Source organism: Dromiciops gliroides, chromosome 4 (assembly GCF_019393635.1).
Source record: "Dromiciops gliroides isolate mDroGli1 chromosome 4, mDroGli1.pri, whole genome shotgun sequence".
In the NCBI taxonomy this organism is placed as follows: domain Eukaryota; kingdom Metazoa; phylum Chordata; class Mammalia; order Microbiotheria; family Microbiotheriidae; genus Dromiciops; species Dromiciops gliroides.
Window position 1 is genome coordinate 217,904,535 of NC_057864.1, and position 25,812 is coordinate 217,930,346.

The 25,812-nt window shown below is 38.9% G+C and overlaps 1 protein-coding gene and 1 pseudogene across 4 annotated transcripts in view; one reads left to right on the top strand and one right to left on the bottom strand.

Moving 5' to 3' along the window:
* The window catches only part of TBC1D16 (TBC1 domain family member 16), a 142,905-nt gene that overhangs the window by 110,031 nt on the left and 7,062 nt on the right, over positions 1-25,812 (top strand). For 2 of the 4 annotated variants that reach the window (XM_043963543.1, XM_043963542.1), the window contains exons 5-12: positions 15,368-15,565; positions 16,640-16,787; positions 17,810-17,977; positions 18,682-18,830; positions 19,479-19,613; positions 20,523-20,709; positions 22,335-22,514; positions 25,230-25,376. In XM_043963543.1, coding sequence (XP_043819478.1) covers positions 15,368-15,565; positions 16,640-16,787; positions 17,810-17,977; positions 18,682-18,830; positions 19,479-19,613; positions 20,523-20,709; positions 22,335-22,514; positions 25,230-25,376 — 1,312 coding nt within the window. Of the gene's footprint in view, positions 1-15,367; positions 15,566-16,639; positions 16,788-17,793; positions 17,978-18,681; positions 18,831-19,478; positions 19,614-20,522; positions 20,710-22,334; positions 22,515-25,229; positions 25,377-25,812 lie in introns of those variants that run through there. The other 2 variants (XM_043963544.1, XM_043963545.1) reach the window with 2 other exon arrangements.
* Positions 5,630-6,005, bottom strand: LOC122726076 (annotated as a pseudogene).

The window sequence follows — 25,812 nt, forward strand, 5'->3', positions numbered from 1 at the left end:
AGAGACGTCCCCTCATATTTCAGAGGCCTGCTTTATCTTTGTCATTTTTTTACATTCACTTTGGATTTTTGACACGTTCTTTCCAATTACACTGTTGTAGTTACTATGTATTTCTTGGCTCTGCTTACTTCACTCTTCATCAGTTCATATATAACTTTTCATGATTTTTTATATTTTATATTTTTTTATATTCATCCCATCATTTCTTATAGCACAGTAATATTCCATCACATTCAAGCAGCCCAGTTTGTTTAGGTATTCTCCAGTGGATGGGCATTTGTTCTGTTTCCAATTCTTTGCTATCACAAAAGTACTGCTAAAATATTTTGGTTTGTGTGAGGACTTTCTTTGCATCACTTTCCTTCTTGGAGAGTAAATCCAGTAGTGGAATCTCTAGTTCAAAGGTTATATACATTTTAATCACTTTATTTGCATAGTTCCGAATTGCTTTCCAGAATGTTTATACTATTTCACAGTTCCATCAGCAATATACTATATTGAGTATTGACATTTAGTGTCCTCTTTGCCAAGTTGCAGGGTATGAGGTGTAAATTCAGGGTTGTTTTGGTTTACATTTCTCCTATTGTAATTTGGAGCATTTTTTCATATGGTTCTAAACATTTAGCAGTTCTTCTTTTAAGAACTATTCGTTTATATCCTTTGAACACTTACTGGGGAATGGCATTGTTTACATATCTTGGGTACATTCAACCCAATCCCACTTTTCACCACTTCCCTTCTTATGGTAGGTATGTTAATTTTGTCTCTATAGAAGCTTATAAATTTCATGTAGTTATTTGTTTTATCTTTACTAATTTCCTCTATTTCATGTTTGGTTAAGAATACTAATAGCTATGAGAAATATATGATCTTTTTCTTTTCTGTTTTTTTTTAATATTATGATCTTTAGTCTTGAGATTGCATTTTCTTTTAGAATGTATTTTGGAATATTGTATAAGGTGTTAGCCAAAGCCTAATTTATATCAGATTGCTTTCCAGTTTTCCCAGAAGTTTTTAATCAAATAAGAAGTTGTTTCCTAGGTAATTTATATTTTCCACTTTATTAATCACTGGGCTATTGAATTCTGTTTCTGATTCTCCCATATCTAGTCTGTTCCATTGCTCTATTTTTTTAAAACAAATATCAGATTTTTTTTACAACTGCTGCTTTATAATATAATTTGAGGTCTAGAAGTGTTATTCCCCCTTTGTCCCTCCTTTTTCATCATTTCCCATTTTGTTTTTCCAAATGAATATTTTATAAAGTTCTATAAAGTATCTCCATGGTATGGTATGACATTAAAAATGTTAAATAATTTTGGCAGTTTTGTTATTTTTATCATATTGGCATGGTCCACCCATGAACTCTTTATAAACACTTTCAAAGACAAAAAAAGAGAATAGATCTTCAATTTTACATAATTAACTCCAATTTTACATCTGGTTTTGTTTTGATTTGTTTTTACAAAAGTAGGTAGATTGCATCCTACCAAACTTCTGAGTTTGAGAGAAATATGGTCCTGAATATTCAAAACAGGCAATAATAAGACATTATAGATTCATATATCTAATTAATATTATATATATTATAAATAAAATATTAGCAAATAGACTACAACAACAAAATATTTTACATTATAACCAGGTTGGATAACTATGAATACAGTTGTATAGTAGACCATATTAATAATACTAATAATTAATAATAAAAATAGCAAAAATCTCGTGATTATATTAGGAAATACAGATAGGCTTTTGATAACACAATACCCGTTATGATTTTTTAAAAAACAGAAGCCATAGGAATAAATGTACTTTTCCTTAATGTGCTATGCAGTTATCTAAAACCAGGAATTAGTTTCATATGTAAGAGAAAACCACTAGGGGCCATTTGAGTAAGATCAGGCATTAAAACAAGGATGGCCACTGTTACCATTGTGTTTTCATATAATTTTAGTTCTAATTACAGCAATAAGAGATGAAAAAGAAAATGGGCAAATAAGTATAGGCAAAAAAAGACACAAAATTGTTGCTTTTTACAGATATTGTGATGGTTCAAGAACCCTAGAGAGTTGAAAATGAAAAATGAACAGAAACAGAAACTTCAATAAAATAGTAGAATACAAAGTAAATTCATAAATCACAAGCAGAATGTCTAAAATATCTGGAAGTCCACACTAAGACACTAATGCCTGGGCATTATTTTTATAAGGCTTGATACTAGATTTGATGCTTGAACACTCTAAAGAGGCTTTGCAAAGTACAGAATCCACTGGTTGATCTTAATTCGAAGGCCAAAAAATTATGCATCAGCTAGAAGTAATATGTCAGCAGGAGTGGGGGGGGGTTGTCTCAGATTGGGCAAAGCATGGGGCATTTCCACTAAGCGGTCATAAGATGGTCACTTGCTTTATTTTGTACAAGAGACAGTGGTCCTGAGTTACAAAAATAAGTTGGGACTTTCCATGTTAATTGAGTCACCTCTGCCACACTGGGTTTGCTCACCATGATAAGGAAAAATAAGGGTGGAGGGCCTCTAATTTAGCTTCCTATGATTAAGGAAGTAAATTTACAATCTGCAGTTCACAGCCCTGGGGCTTAATATACAGAACTCATAATCACTATCCCTATGGAATCATATCAAACTGATTAATACTGATTAGAATTAGAATTCCAAATTAATTATTTCTCACGCAAATACCACTCTATAGAAAAAAGGAATAGCTGAATAATTGAAGAAGAATTAATTGATTATGGTTGGGTGTGTTTTTTAATTTTGTTTTTCAATAGTTTTCTTATTTTCAATTTTTAAAATACTTTTGCTGTTTAAGTGGGGGGGTGACTTTTTTGGGATTTAGGGGGTTTTTTTTAGCTGCATGCCCAATTTGTTGATCTGTTCTTTCTCTCTTTGATTTATGAGATTCATTTAAAAATAGAAAATTTCCCCTAACTTTGCTATATAGATATAGCTTTGACTCCATCCCACAAATTTTAGTATGAGGTCTCATTGTTACCCTTATTTTTAATGAAATTTTTTATTCTGTAATTTGTTCTTTGAGTTAATTTTTAATCTATGCTTCAAAAGCCCTTTATTGAATGTAATTTTCTTGCATTATAGTCAGAAAAAGGTGCATTTAATATTTCTGATTCTCTGTATTTGTGAGGTTTTTTGGTGATTGTTCAATCCACAACTGAGATTATCTACATTATTTTCTATTCCTGTTCATCTTGTGGACATCTATCATATCTGACTTTTCTAAAATTCTATTCAGGTCCTTAACTTTCTTATTTATTTTTTAGTTGGAATTTTGTATTTCTGAGAAAAGGGATGGAGGACCACCCCCCACTCCCCACCCCTGCTGATAGTTTTTTTGTTTGTTTCTTCCTATATAACTCATTTAACTTTTCCTTTAAGGATTTAGATGCTATGCTAATTGTGACTTGTATGTTTAGAATTTATTTCAGTTCATTGTCTATGGTGCCACTTATCAAAATTTAGTTTCCTTTATCTCTTCTAATTAGGTACATTTTTGCTTTTTATTTGTTTGCTATCTCTGCCCTTTTTTATATCAATGATATAAATGATAGATTCTACTCCAGCCCATTATTTTAACTCAACATGTATCTTTCTGTTTCAAATAGGTTTCTTGTAAACAATCTTTCTGCTCCCCTCTTCCACTTTAAGGGTTAGTTCATGCCATTCACATTTTTTTGGGGGGGCAGGGCAGTGAGGGTTAAGTGACTTGCCCAGGGTCACACAGCTAGTATGTGTCAAGTGTCTGAGGTCGGATTTGAACTCAGGTCCTCCTGAATCCAGGGCCAATGCTTTATCCACTGCGCCACCTAACTGCCCCCCATCCCATTCACATTTACAGTTATGATTGCTATCAGCCCATCCTCTTATTCTCCCCATTGCCCCCATATTTCCCTTATGGGTAAGATGTATTTCTGTACCCAACTTGATGAGTATGTGTATCCTTCTTTCCTTGAACCAGTTTAGATGAGTATGAGGTTCCTATTCCCCTCTTCCCTCCCCACTCTACTGTCCTCTACTTGTAGGAACTCCCCCTTGTATAACCCATTTTTGTAAGCTAATTCCTTTTCTTCATTTACCTTCCCCCTTCTCTCAATGTGTTCCTCTTCCCCACCCTTTCCATTCTGCATCATCAAAACGTAACTGTCTCAGGACCTCTTGTATAATGAGATTCCATCTTTGTCCCCCACCCCCATGATGATAGAGTTTTGACATGTAGCACCTCCCCATATAAGAACTTAACATTATTTAGTGCTATTTATGATTTCTCCCACATGTTTACCCTTTTTTGGCTTCTCCTGTGTTTGTATGTCAGTTTCTGTTTAGCTATGGTCTTTTTATCTTTTAACATGAATGCTTGTAGTCCTCTCATTAAAGGACCTTTTTTACTTTTCTAGAATTATACTGTTTTGCTGGGTAGGTTATCCTTGCTTGATTAGTTGGTTTATTATATTGATTAAATTATAAAATGTCAGTCATCAAAATTATCTGGAATTTTATCATTAGAGAATCAGAAACACTAGAACTCAATAAGCTAGTGCCCCAGACTGTTCCTTAACTTGATCTCATCCTCAAATAGGGATGGTCAAAGTATTCTGCTTCCTTAATTAGAAACTCCTACATTGCTCTGACCATAACTGACTAGCGCTCCATACTTCCCTTGGCCTTAGCCCTCCTGAACCTCTAGTTTGCCCTCCTCTAAACCTCCAATTCTTCCCCTCTCTAGTTTCTTAGGCTATTTGCCCCAATTTGACTTCATTCTCCTTCCTTTCTAACCTCAACCCTGTAGTTAGCCATTTCACTTCTGTACTTGAATCCCTCATCATCCTTGTCCCATCGACATTCATCTCTTGCCAAACCTCAGCCCTAGATTATTCCCACTCTTTATTTCCTCCAGTCTCATTCAAAGGCTATCATATAATGGTCTTTAACTGGCTACACTTTAAATTTATGTTATCCAGTTTCAATTGGACTGTCATTGCAGCAAGAGTCTTTTTATTCCTCTAATTCCCTCTCTCCCTATAGAAGGTATTTCAAACCTCTTTCCTGCTGTCACCCACATCTTCTCTCCTGCTCCCCTCACCCCAAGCTGAGAACCTCAACTCTTTACTGAGGTAATTGAGCCCATTGGAAGTGAGCTTTCCTCTCTTCATATCAAAACTCCTTGATCTGAGAACTCTCTCTTCTTTTCCCCCAGCCCCTAATAGTTAGGTGTCCTTTATCCTTGCTAAGGATAAAATTCTCATGTACTTTCCCATCCCCTCTACTCTTTTCCAGGAGATTGCATCCTCAATCATCTTTCTTCCCCAAATCTCTACTCCAACTCTTTCTTCTTATACTGCTTCCTTCCCTACTACTGTTTTTTTTTTTTTCCTTTCCAGGGCAGTGAGGGTTAAGTGACTTGCCCAGGTCCAGGGTCATACAGCTAGTACGTGTCAAGTGTCTGAGGCTGGATTTGAACTCAGATCTTCCTGAATCCATGGCCAGTGCTTTATTCACTGTGCCACCTAGTTGCCCCTTCCCTACTACTTTCAAACATACCTGTATCCTCCATCTTTTTTTTCCCCCTCAAATCAGACCAAGGCTTTTATTTACTTATTTCTTGCATTTAAATTATTCTTCAATGACATCTTTGGCCTGAGATTTCTTGCCATATCTTTAACAACAACACAACTGCAGCCAACCACTTTGCAGGGCTTTCCCTCTCTGTCAGTTTTACAGAGGCCTACGCATTCACCCAGTTTCTTGTTGTCATTAACCTCAATCAAGTTAATTTGGTGCTTAGCACACAGGGCTTCAACCAGTTTTATATATATAGGTTTATCACAATTGGAAGCAAGAACACATGTCCATGGCTTTGGCAGCTTCATGAATTCCATGAGCTAGGCCATCGTGGATGAGTCTTCAGCACTTCTTGTAGAGCAATGTTAACGTCCATTACATCTCCGGCAGCAGTGCCTTCCTCGGCCATGGCAGCGGTTCACAGGTGAAGCTTGAAAAGCACCCAGGAGCCTCCGCCTCCTGCTCCATTCAGCAGCAACACAGAAAGAGTATCCTCCATCTTGAAAAACCTTCACTAGGTCTCTTAAAACTATCATCTTGTCTGTTTCCCTCCATCATTTCTCAGCCTTGCTCCTAGAAAAAGGTATTCATACTTGCTGCTTCTCTATAACCTCTTCTCACATACTCCTCAACCCTTTCAATTCTTAATTTCCAACCTCATAATTCAACTGAAACTGCTATCTCCAAATTTACCAATGTTCTCTTTCAAATTTATGGGTCAATTTTCAGACCTCATCCTTGTAGACCTCTCCAGTACATTTGACGTTATTAACCAACTTCTTTTTCTAGGCACCTTCTCTTCTCTGGGTTTTTATGATACTCCTCTCTTTAGGTTCTCCTCTTACCGGTCTTACTTATTCCTTCACTGTCTCCTCTGGTAATCCATATAATTTCCCTAACTGGGGGTATTTCCCAGGATTGTGTCTTAGGCCTACACTCTTCTCCTACTCTCCCAGTAATTTCATTAACTCTTCTATATTCAACTATCATTTTTATGTAAATAACTTCCAAATCTATCTAGTAAAAGTCTTTTTTAAGCTATTGCTTAAAGGACAATCTGTATATACCATTTCAATCTTACCTTTGTGCTTCAGCCCCTTATTGCCTTTTGGGCATTTCAGAGTCGATATACTAGACACAGTGTGTCTAAAACTCAGCCAGTTATCTTTCTTTCCCAAGACTTTCAACTCTTCCAAACTTTCCTGATTCTGTTAAAGATAGCACCTTCCTTCTAGTCTCTTAGGGTAATTAATAACCCTGACATTATCCTCAATAGCCTCATTATACATTTATTCCCTCTGAGCACTCTGGGTGATCCAAACAAACCAGCCTTCTCTCTGTTCCTTACACAGGACACTCCCATGTCCCTTCTCCATGCCTATGCTGTTCTTTATACCAGGAATTACTCCCTCCTTACTTCTGCCCCATTGAGTCCCTGTCTTCCTTTATGACTCAGGTCAAGCACCACCTTCTACATAAAACCTGTTCTGATTTTTTTCAACCACTAATACCTTCCCTCCCAAACTCCCTTATATGCTTTGCATTTATTCTCTTTATATTTATTCTTTATATACTTAATATTTGGTGTTTGATACATTGAATATCAGACCCCTTGTCAGAGAAGTTCGCTGTATTTTTTAGTTGTTTCCTTTCTCATTTTAACTTTATTGATTTTGTTTCTGTTTTAAAAAAAGTTTAATTGTATGTTTTTTATCCATTTTATTTTGTCTTTGGAGAATCTCTGTTTTTTGTTTGCAAGAATTCTTGGGGGCAGCTAGGTGGTGCAGTGGATAGAGCACTGGCCCTAGATTCAGGAGGACCTGAGTTCAAATCCAGCCTCAGATACTTGACACTAGCTTCGTGACCCTGGGCAAGTCACTTAACCCTCATTGTCCCGTTTTTTAAAAAAAGTATTCGTGCTCTCTCCAAATATTATGACGGGCAAGGTAGGAGGAAGAAAGAAGATAGGGATGTAGGGTAAAAAGAAAAAAGAAAAGAGGGTCTTTGATGCATTTTTATTGCAAAAATATAGAGTTCAAAAGGAAGGCCAGGAAAAAAATCACAGACCTGTAGAGCACTGAAAGGTACCTATTGAATTTATTAAATATTTCAAAGAAAGCAAACTACATAATAGAGACCAGTTTCATGGGTGATGGGTTCCTCTGTTAATATATATGTGGAAATGCCTATCTTATGTGATATTTAAGTTCAAAAAAGAGAAATTATAAACTCCCTACCCTCTTTTCTTTTGTTTCATTCAGTTGGTTTTTTGTTTTGTTTTGGTTTTTGAGATTGGCTTATTTAAATGTTCTATTTCTTGTTCTTATAATCTGGTTATTTTACATTTTAGTAAATATTAATATATTTGATTTAAATTATTTTGTTGCTATATAATTAGGCAAAATAGTTTCTAATTATTTCCTTTATTCATTTGTTGTGAGTTCTCCATGTGTAAAACTTTTATGTTTATTCCTATTGAATTTTCATCTTAATATACTCAACTCAATGATCTAGCCTGTAAAAATCCTTTTGGAGCCTGATTCTGTCATGCTCTTATCTCTTCTAGTTTTGTGTCATCTACAAATTTGGTGAAGATTTCATCCATGCCTTTATCCAACTCTTAGATTTAAAATTTTATTTTATTTATTTATTTATTTTTTTAGTGAGGCAATTGGGGTTAAGTGACTTGCCCAGGGTCACACAGCTAGTGTTAAGTGTCTGAGGCCTGATTTGAACTCAGGTACTCCTGACTCCAGGGCCAGTGCTCTATCCACTGCGCCATCTAGCTGCCCCCTAGATTTAACATTTTAATGTTCAGTAGCATGAGGGCCAGCACAGATCCCTGTAATACTGTTCTCTAGAGACCATCATTGACCTTGAACCATTAATAACTACTCTTTGAATCTGGCCAGTCAGTCATTTATATCTATGCATTTTATACACAAGTGTAGCATGAGATGCAGACTACATCTACATTATCTTCCTCATCATACCATTTTAATAAGTCTGTCAAAAAAGGAAGTTTCTTCTGGGCATGACCTGTTCTTGAGAAAGCCATGTTGACTTTTTATAATCATTTCTTCCCAATACAATTTAATCCAATAGATATTTATCAAATGCCTACTATATGCCAGGCACTGTGCTAAGTACTGAGGACACTAGAGGGTATCTGGTGAGGGGACATCTTGTTCCATGGAACTGAAACCAGGCAGAGCAGCAAATGCAGAGTAGAATGAATTTCCCTTTCTCAATGTTCACTAACCATCTATCTCCTTAATGATTCATTCTAGAATTTTCTTAGGAACTGAACATCACTGGCCCATATTTTGTTTTGGGGGGGGGTTTAGTGAGGCAATTGGGGTTAAGTGACTTGCCCAGGGTCACACAGCTAGTAAGTGTTAAGTGTCTGAGGCCGGATTTGAACTCAGGTACTCCTGACTTCAGGCCCAGTGCTCTATCCACTGTGCCACTTAGCTGCCTGCTCTGGCCCATATTTTGCAGATGCTGTTCTCTTCTTTGAAAATCAGGGTAATTTTTACCTTTTTCAAATATCTAGTAGTACTTCTTTTCAAATATCACTTAGCAGTCACGTTACCATTTATTTCAGTACCTGATCATGTAATCCATCTGGGTCAAGTGACTTGAATTCATCAAAAAGAGGTGGATTTTCTCTTACTATATCTCCTTATCTTGTGTATCAACTCACTGTTAACCAATTTTTCCTGTCATTTATAGTGCCAAGTTCATTTTCCTTGGCAGAAAATAAGAATTAAGCAATACTACTCTCCTGTCACCGTCCATCCCAATTAGAGGTCCTGTCCTTTCTATGATCCCTTTTTTCCCCAGTAAAGTAAAGCTTTTTAAAAATTCTCCCTTTTTAAAAGCCCTTAGCTTTAGTTCCCCTGCCATTTAAAATATATTTATTTATTTATTCTGAACTTAATGAATAGCAACAATTAATAACATTCCTGTACACAAAGAAAATTAGAAATTGAGAATTGAACATGAAACTTTGAATTTCCATTGGGTACAGCTTGTTTTTACGGTAGACATTAATCATCCACAAACACTTTTGTTACAATGTCATTTGTCTGTTTTCCTCTGACCGACCACTCATGTTTTCTGTTTCATGTATGCTTTTTTCTTTCATGTCACTATCACTAGCACTATTTTATGCTAAAAAAGAAAACAAAATATAGTCAGAAAGATATTTTTTTTTAATATGGCAAAAAGTATACCATCTAAAACCAAAAGCTAGCGTCATATGCAATAGAGAAACATGACAAGGTTTCTCAGCAAATATAGGGGTAAAAGCAAGGCTGCCACTTTTTCCCCTGCTGTTGACATAGTTCCAGAAATCTTAGCAATAGCAGTAAGATGAGAAAGAAATTGAATCCATAAAGATAAGCATAGGGGAGACAGAACTATTCCTTTTTGAAGATAATGACGATTTACTTAGATTCTTGGGAATTAGCAAAGAAACTAAGACAATAGCTGTAGTAAAGTTTCAGGCTATTAAAAAAAACTCACAAAAATTAGCATTGTTATATGGCAATAATAAAATCCAGGAAGCATTAATAGAAAGGAAGAGAGCCACATTCAAAATAACAACAAAAAATGCATAAAATGCCTGGGAATCAGTCTACCAATGCATACTGGATACCTGTTTAGATACAGTTACAAATTATTCTTTAAAGATGAGAAAGAAAAAATTTTTTTTTAAAATATGAGGAAGAAATTGAAGCCATTTATTATCAAAACCACTTGGGGTACAGGTTTTAAAAAAAAGTAGATAAATGGAAAATAGACCAGACAAGGAAAAAGAAAAAAATTAACTCAAGCCAGTTTTTGATAAACCTGAAAACACAAATTATGCAGGAAAGACAAGAATTTCTGAGGAAAACTACAAGGCCGACTTGACACAAATTAGATTTAGTCCACCAGTTTGCACCAAACATGACAATACCTTCAAAGATCATGCCATTAAAAAATAAGAAAGGAGATTATATATCTTTCACAGATTATATATCTTTCTCAGTTATGACTAGGGAGTATTTTTTTTAAACCAAAACAAGAATAGAGGTGATTACAAAAGATAAAAAGTATAATTTGGATTATAAGAAATTGAAGAGTTTTTGTATGTAAGTATGTTAATTAGGGAAGCATTTGACTTCTGGACAAGATGGCTGCCAGCTGTACTCCAACAAAAATGTAAAATTTGCACCAGACCAAATTGTGATTGAGAAACTATGGTAAATAACTTCTTCCGTACCTGTTCTGTACAAAAAGTCAGCCAACAGTCCATAAGCAACAGGAAAGGGGACTGACAAAATAATTCACCTCAGTACAGGCAAATAAGTCCAGCCAGACATATGTAGCCTGCATGGCTAGTAAGAGCCAACAGCTCTCCCGGGAAGGGCCCAGAATGGTTGTAAACCCACACAGGGCCATGGGCAATGGGGAACAGTCTTCCTGGGAAAAAGCCATTTCCCTCTCCTTGGGAAAGAGTCATTGGGATGAATATTTGAGACTTTGCCAATGCGGGGAGTGTCTGTCAAATAATGACACTTAAAAAAAAAGGCAGCAACCAATGGACTAGAACGTTACAGGGTTCCAATGTACTCAGCACACTGTCCTGAGACACTACAGAAGCCCCAAATCCCATGCTCCAGACCTCAAAGATTCAGAGACCTGACTCCCAAAAGAGATAATCACAGTGATCCAGGGTAAAAATCAAGCAGGCATCAAAAGTGCAGCAAGAGAGGCAAAACCTGGCCCTGGAAAAAAGCCCCAGTTTAGGAACTAAAGCTGGAGAGAAGAGTAAACCAAAGAAGGCACAGCATCAAAATTACTGCAAATCTAGAAATCCCTAAAAAGAGTGGAACTCCTGACTCATGGAGGGGGGGAGCGGAATGGAGGACAATAGAACAATATGAGTACTGGGGGGCAGGGGTGGTGAGAGAGGGGAATGGACGTATGAAAATGAAAAAAAAACCAACTAGAGGAACATATGTTAGGTCCTTAATAAATGATTATAAATGATAATAAATTGACTCGAATAAGTTAAATAGCTTAGACAGATAGTAATAAAGCTTAACCAGGTAATGGACCTCCCTAAAAACTAGAATAAAACAAACAGAAATCAATGACTTCCTGAAATAGTGAGAAATATTAGAACAAAGTCAAAAGATTTCTTTCAAAATGAAAGAAAATGTAAGAACAGAGATATGTGTGTATACATATGTACATATGTGTATCAACATACATGTTTGTACATGTCTGTCTGTATCTGTCAGGTCCTGACCAGGAAAATGGGTCAAGGAATGATCATTTAAGAATCATTGTATGCCTTCAAAACCATCATTTTAGGGGGGCACTGAATTTTAAAAATCATAAATGAGAACTGTAGATTTTTAAAACAAGGTGACACATCTGTATTTCTTTCTGGGGATGCTGAGGTTGGGGTCTTGAGAGTTATATGAGCTGTAGTTCTAAAGCTGAACAGGTGCCCATACTAAATCCACCACCAATATGATGATCCCACAGGAGCAGAAGGCTACTAAAAAGGCCTTAAGAAGGGGGAAACAGGGGGCAAAGTGAAAACAGTCTACTCATCACCTCCCAAACGGAGCCTTAAATGGAAAAGTCCCAAGAATGTCAAAAGATAAAGGCTTACAACCAAGAATAACTTAACCTGAAGAGCTGAATATAAATCTACATATCAACAAAAGGGGATCTTTAATAGAATAGAGGACTTTAAAGTATTTCTGATGAAAAAAGATCAAAGCTGAGTAGAAATTCTGAAATATAAAAACAAGAATCCAGAGAAACCTCAAAAAGTAAAATTATTTAAGCAATTGCTCATATTCTAAAAGGGGAGAAAGAGACATGGGTTTCTTCGGAATACAAAAAGTGATAAAAAACAAAAAGGAAAAGGACCTATAGATACAAAAGTATTTATAGCAGCTCTCTTCTGGTAGCAAAGAATTGGAAATTGTGGGGATGCCTATCAGATGGGGAATGGCTGAACAAATTGTGGTGATTATGATCCATCATACTGTTGTTCTATAAGAAATGATGAGCAGAATTCTCTCAGAAAAATCTGAAAAGATTTACGTGAGCTGATGCAGTGTACAGAGTAACAATTATATTGTAAGATGATCAGCTGTGGATGACTTGGCTATTCTCAGCAATACAGTTGATCAAGGACACCTGAAGGACTTATGATGAAAAATGTCCATCCCCAGAGAAAGAACTGATGATATCTGTCCTCACATCCACCTCTTAGAATTCTTGACACCCTTTGGCATCCTCAAGTGCCACCTTCTACAGGGACCCTTCCCTGCTTCTCTCCTGCCCCTCTCCCACCTAAACTCCCCTTCATCTCCAATTACCTTTCTTTCTAATGTAGGTATTGTCTTTCTCTTAAACCACAGGCTTTTCACTTTTTTTTTTGCAACTTCAATGTTTTTTCACAATGCCTTTATCATAAACACTTAATAAATATATAATAAATATATCATAAGCACTTAATAAATGTTTAAACATTGATTGGCTAACAAATTGGTCTTGCTGAACTCCTTTTTTTGCTCTTTATTTTTTCACATTTTTTCCCTTGGGAGGGAGGAGTATTTTTTAAGTGAATCTAATACATGTAATAACAGGATATCAATAAAATTTATTTTAAAAGTATTTTTCTTACCCCTATCACCTCCCTTTCCAAAAGTGAGTATTTGACAATTTATTAAACATTAAGTTTTTAAAAGTTATTTGTTTTATTATCTTAATAGTTTCCACTGTTTTTGAGACTATTAGAAACTTGCCTACTATTTGTAAACCAGTAAAAACTGAAAAGTGAAATTCCTTAAAGTCAGATAGTTTATTTGTGATTGTTGACCAAGTAAGTTGTACTTTTTCATATGCCAAATAGTTTTTTAAATGAAGTTAAATTTAATGTAGTTTTTTGTTTTATTTTGTTTACTCACAAAAATGGTTTTTCTTTTCAGTTTTTTTCCTAAGGGAAATGGGAGAGGGAGGGTGACCTTGGTTGGTAATCCATTTCTACTCTATGCTTCTCCTGGATGACATATCTTTCCTTTCCTTTGGCATGGAGAAGTCTTTCAGGCCTGAGTAACAACATAGAGGGAATTCTGTTTGCCTTCCATCCCTCTGTTTTTTGGACATCTCTTCCGCCCTCTCAGGGTGAGCAAATGAAAGGGTATTATGAAGTCTGGATCTCGTAAGAAGAAAAGTGTTTTTTAAAGCTTCGTGTGGTTGCCATTAATAATGATGAGGAAGATGATCTTGAAGCATTTGGTGACCCTGGAAATAATTCTAGCCTTCTCTGCTTCTCTGAGCCTGCCCAGGGTTTGAATAAAATCCTGTAGATGGACCAGCCCGGGTTATGTGTGCTGAGCATGGGCTTTTTCAGCAGCTGAATGCCTACATTGTTCAATAAGCAGATTATAAAACAGCGCGTAAAGTGGCATAGTGGGGGGTTGGCTTTATACCTACTACTTGCCTTGTTTTGCAAACAATAATTTCACAGTGCAGCTCAGTCAGGGCTCACTTGAGAAGACAGTCAAATCTCTCAGCCTTTTTAGGAGCCACCATGTTATGTTATGGGCCCACAGTCTCTCTGTGACTGGGGTTGGACTTTTTATTTTCCTTATTACAAAAATTCAGGTGTATATTCAGGAATGGAAATACCATAGCACTACAATTTTATGGTATATTACATTCAGAAGGGACCTTATTGGTCATCTAACCCAACCTCTTCATATTGTAGATGAGGAAACGGAGATAAGAGCCAGAGTTGTGAAGGGACTTGTCCAAAGCCTTACAATTGCTTCATAGCAGATCCAGGACTAGAAAAATCCAAGCTGTCTTTCTCTGAGGCCCATTGAATTGTAGTGCATTCCCAGGTCAGGTTAGTCAAGTGGATAGGAAAGAAAATATCCTTACCACGTGGACTTAGGGTAATGTTCTTCCAGAAAGTAATGATTTCTGAAAACACCCATCACTCCCTTTCTGTATTTTTTATATTCCCAGGTCACAGACCTTTTGAAGCCTTCATTTAAGAAACAGATACACCTATGAGATTTCAAAGCATACTTTTTTCTTCCTTTAGTTCTTAAAGCTCTTATGCTTAATGTTTTATTTCTGTTTTTAAAATAGTAAAAGGAAGTTAAAGTTCTTACAGTAGATCCCTTTATGTTAGTTTTGGAGGGCAAGACAACTGACTTAACCATACTGGATCAAGCTTATGCCATATCATGTGGTTGCCTATGTTTCTAGAGGTCAGGAGTCGATCTTTGGTATGTTCAGATCTTCATAGTAACCATCAGGATGGAGTAATGAAAAAACCTCTCTAAAATGAAGGGAGTTAAACTATTTGTCTCATAGAATTGTTATAAAGATCAATTATATAGATGCCAAGTGATCTGTAATTGCAGAGTGAGGGGGAGTAGGAGGAGGAGTTATGATTCCTGTTATTACTCGAAACCTTTTTTCCCCCCAAACTATAAACAAAAGCAGATTCTTTTAAACCAGATTATATCAAATATAAGGCAGTGCTGTTAGGTTGGTTTTTTAAAAACTTACTCAACCTCTATAACATGTCAATATCAAAATATTCTTTTATCACAACTAAAAATAACATTCAACTCAGGCCTCTGCACTGTAACACAGTTCTGCTGTATTTTGAAGTGACCAGAATTTAACAGCTATGTTAAATTGACTAACATTTCCCCCCTTTCCCCCCATGTGCAGAGAGACATGTGACAATCACATGACCTGTTCTACCAGCTCCACCTCCAGCCTTGACACCAACCTTCAGTTCCCTGAGAACAGTGGCCAACTACAGAACTCCAAATGGGATGAGCAGCAGAAAGTGTTTGCCCTCGAACAGATCTGTGGGGTGTTTCGGGTAGACTTGGGGCAGATGAGGTCTCTCCGCCTTTTCTTTAGGTAAGATGGATCTCTCAATCTCCTGCCAGAACTTAGGAGCCTGGAGTCTTCCCCCAACGGCACCCAGACAGGCTTCGAGTGCCCTTTTGGTGGCCGTTGCATGGCCTGGCGGTCCTCTGTGGCATATGCTCAGGGGCTGTGGTCTACATGCAGGGCCCTGCCCGGTCACACTGATGCCAGTATTTCCAAATGTTGAGCAGCTGTACCGTCCTCGGCCTGCAGCTTGGAAGAGGACTAAAGCCAAATTCTAATTTTTTCACATGAAGGTTTCCACAGTGGGACTAAGGACTATGATTTCCTTTTTCACGATTCCTTTTTCCCCATTTGGGCGGCATTAATCCATGGTTTTCTAAAAATCAGAGTGGTGGTGGTCTTTCTTTGGATGGCTAATTGAGGTGGCCAAAGGTTTCTTGACTAAAACATCAGCGAGGAGCACCTGCAGTTGAATTAAACAGGCAATCTTACCAATAATAAATTTTCAAAGTCAGAAGCCAATAAACTACATCTTAGCGATAGTGAAAGTTGGGCTGATAGTCACTGATGTATGTCTCCCCAGAGGGTTCTCTCAAAGAAGCATCTAAGCTGTAGAGTGTGGTGTTGTGGGCTGGTATCTAGTCAAGCTTTGCTCCTACAGATTGTTCTCTTTGGCTTAACGGAAGCTTTCTTAGAGATCATCTTTGTTTGGATTGATGCTATCACCAGCTTCTTTCTGGAGTACAAGATTTCCCTTCCACATGCTATAAGTCTGACTGTTTTCCCAGTTCCCCCTGTGAATGAGGGAGGAGCTTCAGACTAGTTTCTAAGTGAGGAGAGTATACTGGCAGTTCTTCAGGGAGGAATAGTACCCTGTCACTTGAGCAGCATGAACTTTCTCCACCCCATGGAATAAGAATATTTTTCCTTCTTAAGCAAAGTAGAAGATAGTTATTGTTTCTGTATCCCTCTGGCCAAACTCCTCTGGGACTGTTTCTTGCTTCTGATGTTAACCATGCTCCCTGATTATACTTGGAAATAAAAACCCATGTTTACATATTCATCAGCCTCTTCTTGTCCCCTCTTTCTACTGCCCTTTAGCGATGAGGCCTGTACCAGCGGGCAGCTGGTTGTTGCTAGCCGAGAAAGTCAGTACAAGATCTTCCATTTTCACCATGGTGGCCTGGACAAACTGTCAGAAGTTTTTCAGCAGTGGAAACACTGTACCGAGACTCATCTCAAAGACCAGGTAACCCAGCAAGGAAGCAAAACATTTTGAAAAACAATAGCTGTTTCTATCTTCTGCCAGCTTCAGGGAGAGAGCCCTTGGAAGGCTGTTCTCCTCCGAGCTTGGGGGGGGGGCTATATGTTCTTATTCAGTAATCCTGGGTGTACTGGATCACCTGAGAGTATCTCTGGCCTTTTACTTCTTAGTGGTTTGGGGGGGGGGGTGCATGCAATGCACACACACACACACAGACACACACACACAATGATGGTTTGGGGCTGCTAATGTTTGTGAAGTGGCTGATACATCAGCAACTTTGGTTTTGAAAAATGTACCCAGTTCTTTTTGTGAATTCTATGCTCTACACTTGAAAATAATGTTTTGACAAGGCATCCTGCCATATTTTGCTCAATCTACATACAAATGTAATAAGAGCTCTTTAATTATCTGTTTAAGATACTGTATGTGCTTATTAGAAACAGTGATGACTTTAAAATTCCCTTCCTTCCCACAGAGCCTCCTGCTGTTTGTCCTTATTACAGTAGCATGGCTTTTTTTTTTTCTCCCTACATTGAACAACCTTTGATTTTTGAATTAAGTGTCAGCTGCAGTTTTGCACTAGGATCATGACTGCCCTTAGAGAAAACCTGACAGGCCAGCCCCCTGCTCGCCTAACAGCGATCCCTTTGTATGTGGCCAATCATATGTAATTTATTGCAGGCACTCCTGGCAGAGTGGGTTGTAAGCAGCATTAATTCAGTTTTTGTGGCTGGGGTTGGGAGTGGGGAGGATGGGGTGGGAGGGGGTTGGGGAAGAGAAACCGATGGGGAGAGGGAAAAGAGAACCAGAAAGGGGAAGACTATTTTAAGATGAAGGTATTTTTATTTTAATTGAATCTAATTACACTTGCCATTTAAGAGTTTGTATTCAGGAGACATCTCCTTTCCTTTCAGAAGACAGGGGCTTGTAAATCCTGGGAAAAGCTGGCTTTAAAAGCCACATATTTGAGATGCTTATCTTTCCCCAGTTTTCCTCCTGTCCAGCAGGTCTCCAATGAAAAGACTTGTATGCAGTTCTCCATCCGACGTCCCAAGCTTCCTTCTTCAGAGACCCACCCAGAGGAGAACATGTACAAAAAGCTGGATGTCTCCACGTGGCTTAACCACTTGAATGAGTCTGGGCAGGTGGAAGAGGAATATAAGCTGCGTAAGGTAAGGACCCAGAGATGGTGGTTTGTTGGCTGGACTTGAGGAAGGATTCCATGGGGTGGAGTTGGGGGTGGTGTGGGGAGTAGGAGGAGCAGATGAGCCATGATCTCTAAGTCTCATCACCTATTGGGAAAAATGCCTAGAAACCAGCTTAGCTAGTTTCTGTCAAGGGTGTCCACCAACTAAGGGAGAAAACTGACTGGAGACCTCTCTGCTCTGAGAGTATGGCCTCCAGGTTTCACCCCTAAGGTAAAAGTACATCATCTTTTCCGTTCCAGATTGCCTTATACTGTATATAAAATCTGTGTGAACAAACCAAATAAAGCAATGAAAACTCCCATTAAAAAAAAAAAAAACTTAGAGAGTTTGGGGGATACTGTGTCTGCCTTTATAGAAAAGTTTGCAATGAACTGCAGCATTTCCAAGATCAGGGATTAGGCTATGACATGAGAACGACACATTAATCGGAGAGCTGCTCCAGGGGGGGTTATTGACATTGAAATGAGCCCGGTTTGTGTTTCGTATGGGAATAGAGGACCAGCACTTTCCCCTTCTAAACATGTGCAAATTGCTGAGGTTTGAATCAAGGCATCAGTTGTCAGGAGAACTCACCAAAGCCACCAAAACACAAATCTCTGGGGATTTGGGGGTTCTTTGAGCCGCTGTACTTTTATCGCCCCCTTCCCAACTTTTGCCGCTTCCTCCAGGCCATTTTCTTCGGCGGCATTGATGTGTCAATCCGGGGCGAGGTCTGGCCCTTCCTGCTGCGCTATTACAGCCATGAGTCCACATCCGAGGAACGAGAGGCACTGAGGGCGCAGAAGAGGAGGGAATACTCAGAAATCCAGCAGAAAAGGTAACTGAAGAGGCCTCTGCTCTCCCCATCCCACCCAGTCTTCCTTGCCCCTCAGATGGAAATGTCATCTGGAAAGGCAATCTGAGGTGCAATTCAGCATTGATAATATGGTTTTTGACCCGTGGTTTGTCATTCAGAAATGGACGTCCTAGGAATCGGAGCAATAGGGCTGGATAAGTGCTGTCATTAGACTGAGCACTTCAGCCTCAGTCTCGTTAGCTCACATGTCAAGGCTTTGGAATTCTTTTTCCCTAGGCTTAACTAGGCCCTGACAGTCTGAGCTCAACTAAAGAATAGGGTGGGATCGTTGGTTTAAGCCATTAATTGAGAATCAGAGCAGCTGAATTTTTGTTTTGTAGTCTAGCTGTGTGACCTCCCTCAGGTAAGATTGCCTCTCTGCCACTGAACCTACTATAAGATGGGAGCCAAAGAGGGCCCGGGAGCCAGGTTAGTGATAGCATAGTTGTTGGAGACTTCCATACCAAACCTCTTCTCCCACACAAAAAGAACAGAGCAGGCACTGCCATTATCCCCCACTTGGAGATGAAGAAAAACTATCAGCTTCTTATTTCTAATGAGCCAGGGAAGTCATGGAATAAGGTCATATCCCAGTGTTTGCCACAATGTGATAGAGGTTTTCCTTTTGAGGCTTTCAATGACTCCAGAAGAACAGAGAGAATTCTGGCGCCACGTGCAGTTCACTGTTGACAAAGATGTGGTTCGGACAGACCGGAGCAATCAGTTCTTCCGAGGAGAAGACAACCCAAATGTGGAGAGCATGAGGTAATCCACCTCTTCTACCATTTCCACACGGAAAGACAGGACTCCTAGGCCTCATTCCCAGGGCTGCAACTTGGAAAAAGTGACATCACTTCTCTGTTCCTTGGTTTCCCCATTTGGAAAGTGGAAGAAAATAAGGCTAACCTCCACCTCTTAGGATGGTAGGACAAACACAGTAGCTTTAAAAAAGTTCTATCAACATTATGGAAGCAGTGGAATTGTTAACATGGTGACTTTATTTTAGTTGAGGTTTTAAGAGCTATAGCGTACTATGTCAAGGGAGCCCTCTATGTTCCTCCAAAATTCAGTGTGAAAATCACTGATTTCCCACAAAGCAGCTTTCTGCTTAGAAAATTGGCAGTTTATAAGCTTTTTCAATGAATTCCTGCATGCCCCAGCTTTCCTTCCTCATCTGTCAAATGAATGGTCTTGTCATTCATATTCCCATTCAACCATAGATCAATATATAACATTAGAACTTATAGTTCAGCCTTGTAGATAAGTAGACAAAATTACCAGCCCATAAAAATTTCTACCAGCCTGCCCTTTTCACAAGTAGTCTATAGTTAGTAAAAATGAAATCAAGTCTATGTTCTTCTTTATGCTTCTGACACCTATAACATCTTGCATAAGTGGCATGGCATTACCCAGTTGGACTGGCTAATATCCACAAGCCATGGATTCAGAAATATGGAGAGTCCTATGTCTCTTGGATTTGAGAGAGCTCTTAAAAACTCGGTACCTGATCAAAATCAAAGACTAGAAATTATTGCTCTCTCCCCTTATTTCACTTGCTAAAATGGTGCTCAGAGTAGTTTAAGAGTAGGAAGGGGACAAGGCTGCACTTGAACTCATCCTACCACTTGCAGTTGACTGATGTGCTCTTCTTACCTATTCTACTGTATCCTCTAGGAGAATTTTGCTGAACTATGCAGTATACAATCCAACCATTGGCTACTCCCAGGGCATGTCAGACCTGGTGGCTCCCATCCTGGCTGAGGTTCTAGATGAATCAGATACCTTCTGGTGCTTCGTAGGTTTGATGCAGAACACGATCTTTGTCAGTTCTCCCCGAGATGATGATATGGAGAAACAGCTGGTGAGGCTTGGAGCTGCAGGTCTCAGTCCTGTGTCTTTGTACATATGCATGTATGCTCTTTCCCCCAGTCTTGATTATGTTATTAGTCAGAGATGAGCCTGTTGATAGTGTGGCTTCAGATCTGTGTGCCAAGGCAACTGGGAAAACTGCTGTGTAACCTTTCCATACTGATGATTAGTCTCATTAATCTCTGGATTCATGTCAGCTTAGGTCTAGAAAGCCTAAATCAAGGATCATAAATATGGAGGATTTTTGCTTCAGGTGAGAATTCGACTAAATAACCTATGAGGGTCCTTCTTTATTATGACCAAAAGTGATAGTGCTTCTGGATTTTTGTAGACAGCACACCTGCCTCCCCACCACAGCCCTTATTCTCTCCTCCCTGTACTCATACAGCTTTAGAAGTAGCTATGATACCAGCTGCCTCTGGGTAGACTGACCTCCTCTCTCCTTTCCTCACCCCTAAACTTGGCTATCTGCTAGTAGAAAGACATTGACATACATATATTCTGGGGGAGAAGAGAAAGGGTTGTGAGCTAACAAGTACAGCATGAATCACTCAGCTATAGCAGAGTTTGGGGTAGGGGTGAGTCCAAGGCAAATGTCCCCTATCTTCTTCAGTCTCTGTCTCTCTCCTGGCCCCCAATTCAACTTTATTCTTTTTTTTTAAACTTTATTCTTTATAAGCTTTTCTTCTCCGACTTGTGTATTCCCTGGCCTGTCAGAAACAGAATAGAAATGTAACACTACTGTCATCCATGGACACATTTTACTATGTGTGTTACTATGGAGATTATTTTTTTTTATAATTTTCCTGCATCATCCTACACATCTGAGGTGATGTCAGGTTTCCAAGGTGTCTCACAAAACCAGCACCTCACCAGGCAATTATCTGGTATGACGCAGTTAGATTATAAAAGGGCCCCTGGCGGCACGTGGCTTACTGCTCGACAGGCTCAGTAATCAGTCACTTGCTAGAGATTGATTTTACAGAGGAGTCCTTGAAATCTACAGCCACAGCTAGTCATGCTCAATACTAAGTGTGCCTAAAATAGCCTTTGGTCTTGCCCTGCGTCACAGTGAGGCTCTTAGCTGACATCCTACGTAAGGAAAGAGAATCCAAATACTTAGAAGATGTGATTCCCTTCCTCCCTTCATTCATGACATTGAAATAATGGATCTTGGAGATCAAGAGCAAAAAATTAATTGGGATAACTACCTTGTGGTTGAGCCATCCTTACCTTAAGATGAAAGAAATGACTGGCAGTAGTGTTTTAAAATGAAGTCTGACTATCAGAAATGTTGCTATTTCTTCTCATCAAAAAACAATTTTAAGCCCCCTATTTTGTTGTTTGGGGCTAGTTGCCAAACAAAGAGAATTACACAGAGGCAGCCCCTGTCCTCTAGAGGATGTGAAAATCAAACTGAGAGAAACAGATATGCCTAGACACGAAAAACAGACACACAATCAGAGTCATCTCACACAGGTGAGTTCAAGGAGGAATACATTTCAAGAAGGCGGGACAAGAGTGATTGATATGTTCTCTCAGGGGCTTCTGGGAACAAGCTAAAAGTAGAGCCAGAGAGTTTTGCTGTTGATGAGTCCTGGTGACTCTTGCTTCCAGCTATACCTTCGTGAGCTGCTTCGGCTGACCCACCTGCGTTTTTACCAGCACCTTGTTTCTCTGGGGGAGGATGGCTTACAGATGCTTTTCTGCCACCGCTGGATTCTTCTGTGTTTTAAACGAGAGTTTCCAGATGCAGAGGCCCTGCGCATGTGGGAAGCATGCTGGGCCCATTACCAGGTGAGCACAGGAGATGAGTCTGGAACAGCATGCTGAAGTGTGTGGGGCAGCCAGCACATTGTCAGTCTGAATTACAATCACTTTCTTTCCTGTCCTTGCCCCTTAAGACATAAGTCAGGCTCCTTTCTTTATACAGAGTGATTTCTTTAGTCTCATACATAGTCTGATTTCAGACCTTGCCTTTCAGATAACTGAAATTGATGCAAATTGTGCTCATTATCATAATTCTAGAGCTGAACTTGCTCCTGTCACAAGCAGTCGTTATATGGGGCATTGACCTAGGCAAAGCATTGCATCTGCTACCAGGTGCCCAAATTCTTATCCTCTGTACCACTGTTGGACAGTAAAGAAGGAAACAGAGTTTGGTTCCCTTTTTGAAAAAGGAGGCTCCATACCCTCTTCCTTCCTAGTGTATCATGGACAGCCTACTTTCTGGAGCTGTCAGTGTCTCTGACATTTCCCTAAGAGCTTACTATTGGGCCTTGTCAAATTGGTTAAACAACCAAATTAGGGGCAAAGTGAAGATTTTAAAGGAGAGACAAGTCTCCTTAAATTCATCTCTCTGTAATCAATACCAGTAATGCTTTCATGTGGAAAGAAATAGTGACCCTGGATTTATCTTTTTCAATAAGAAAAGAGCTCTGTTCTTTGTTGAGGAGGCATCCCTGGAAGCATACATTAAATCATTGGTTCTCTGTGTAATTCTGGCCACGGTGTGTGTGTGTGTGTTTGTGTGTGTGTGTATAGGAGTGTCTCTGAGATCCTTTCAAGGGGATCTCTGAGGTAAAAACTGTTTTCATAATACTAAGACATTTTAATTTCTAATACAATAAATATTGATAGATTTAACCAACATAAACAAAAGCTCTTTGGGAAAGAGTGGTCATCAATAATTTTAGAAACTATAAAAGGATCCTAACACCAAGAAGTTTAAGAATTACTTCAATAGGCCAGCCTTGCAGGTAGTTTTTAAAAATTTATCGACCTCCCCCCCAAAAAAAATTTCATCACTTTTTCCTGTATTTACTAATATTAGAGAAAGATTATATCTCTTATCAGGGAGCCTAAAATACTATATTATAGCCTCTTTAAGTTGTTTCCTAATAATTCTTCCTTGCCCACATTCTGATTTTTTTATTTAATGGTCCAGAGTCTATACTTTTTTTCATGCCTGGATTAGCCATTCCTTCTATGTCAAGTCAATTTGCAGTCTTCTGCACCAGTGAAGAAGAGCACTGACATAGATATTCCAAAACAGTGAAAGATCCAAAAATAGTTTGCTTATCTTTGAAAGACATTTTTTACAGCAGTAGATTTGTTATCATAATTATATTTTGTTTAGGCTAACTTAATAGGCTTTTTGTGAATTGTAGACCTCACATACTAAGCTCAGTTACTTAGAGAGAATTTCTCTTTTTAATCTCTAGGTATTTATCAAATTTCAGTAAAATCCAGTAAAGAATTTCAGGAGAGCTGCCCATTCAGAACTTTATCAGCTGTCATTTTGATTAAAGATGGTGGACCTAAGTCCTGTGCCTTGTACTTGTTTGCCAGATTGAGTCAAAATCAGCCACCCTTCTTAGAAGAAACAGACAAATGTGAAACAACAAGTGGTCAAGAAGGGCAGGTAGAAGGCTTTGGGGTCAGCAGACCTGAGTTCAAATCTTGGCCCCCTGATAGTTACTGCCTTGTGACCTTGCACAAATAATTCCCCTTCTGATCTTGTAAAATAAGGAAACTGGACTTGAGTCTTCAGATAAAAGGTGAAATCAGAACTTCATTTTAATCAGAAATTGGTGTGCATAACCAGTGAGGTGATTAATGCAAAGAGTGCATTCCTTGACAGGGACTCAGGGAAACCTGGGCTTGAATCCTGCCCTGGCTACTGACTAGTTGTATGACCCTTAACCTCTCTGGCCTGGCTTACTTTGTCTCATCCGTCCTACCTTAGTTTCCAGTGTTCACTGTCTGCAGGAGGAGACCAAACACTGATTTTCCTGTCCTTTTCACCCTCCTTTTGGGTCGGAAAGCCAGTCCATTCAAGCAGAAGAAGGGCATATTTAAGATGCTGCAATTACTTCCTATAATCTTTACTCACACAACTGGAACAAACATGATAAATAAGACCTTTCTATAAGGTAGACTTCTTGAAGAGATAGTGTGGTGTGGGGGAAAGTGTTGAATTTGGAGTTCAGATTCTTATTCTGCTCCTTACTACCCATGGGACCTTCAGGAAATCTCTTAGTCTCTAGGGCCTTAATTTCTTGATCTGTAAAATTAGGGAGTTGAATTTGTTGACTTCTTGAGTCCCTTCTGACTCTAAACTTCAAATTTTGGAGTCTTCTTCACATGGGGTCATTAGAGCAAAGTGAATCACCTTCTGTATATAGCACGAGTAAAGTACAGTCAGCTTAGAGACAGGGAAATAGAATGGGTGACCTGGCTGTCCCGTCTTTCAATTCCTTGAGCCTATGGATATTGGGACCCAGCCTTTACTATGGTACTGTTCAGTAGTAGTACCTCTTCAAATAAAGCCCTCTTTACAGGAAACCCTGAAACTGACACAGGCTTGGCTCATCATAACATCAGAATATGGTTTCCTTAGCCAGAAACCTGAGGCCACTGGGATGTCCCCTAAGGTACCTACAAAACAACAGTGACTCACACTCAGGTCAAACCAGTTCTACCTTCAGCTTTCTCCTCTTCACTTTGTAGACAGACTACTTCCATCTCTTCATCTGTGTGGCCATTGTGGTGATCTATGGTGATGATGTCATCGAACAACAGCTGGCCACTGACCAGATGCTTCTGCACTTTGGAAATCTGGCTATGCACATGAATGGGGAACTTGTACTCAGGAAGGTGAGGCTCCTAAAACTGCTTTATACAATATTCATCCTCCCCTGCAACCCAAGAGATTCTACCCTCAAGGCTTCTACAAGTCATCAACCCAGAGGCTATGGCTTGACCGTAACAACCAATATGGTTGCCCCATTACTCACTATGGGTTTAAATCCCTGTTAGATTTTTAAACTGAAAGTTACTCTTAGGTAATCCTGGGGAAAATAGTAAAATAACAATAATAATAATAATATAACAACAACAACTAACATTTATATAGTGCTTACTGTGTGCCAGGCACTATGCTAATAAGTACTTTATACCTATCTCATATGATCCTCACAACAATCCTGGGAGGTAGAGGTTACTATTATCCTCATTTTACAGATGAGGAAATTGAGGCAAGCAGAGGTTAAGTGACTTGCCATGGGCGACATCAGTAGCAAGTGTCTGAGGC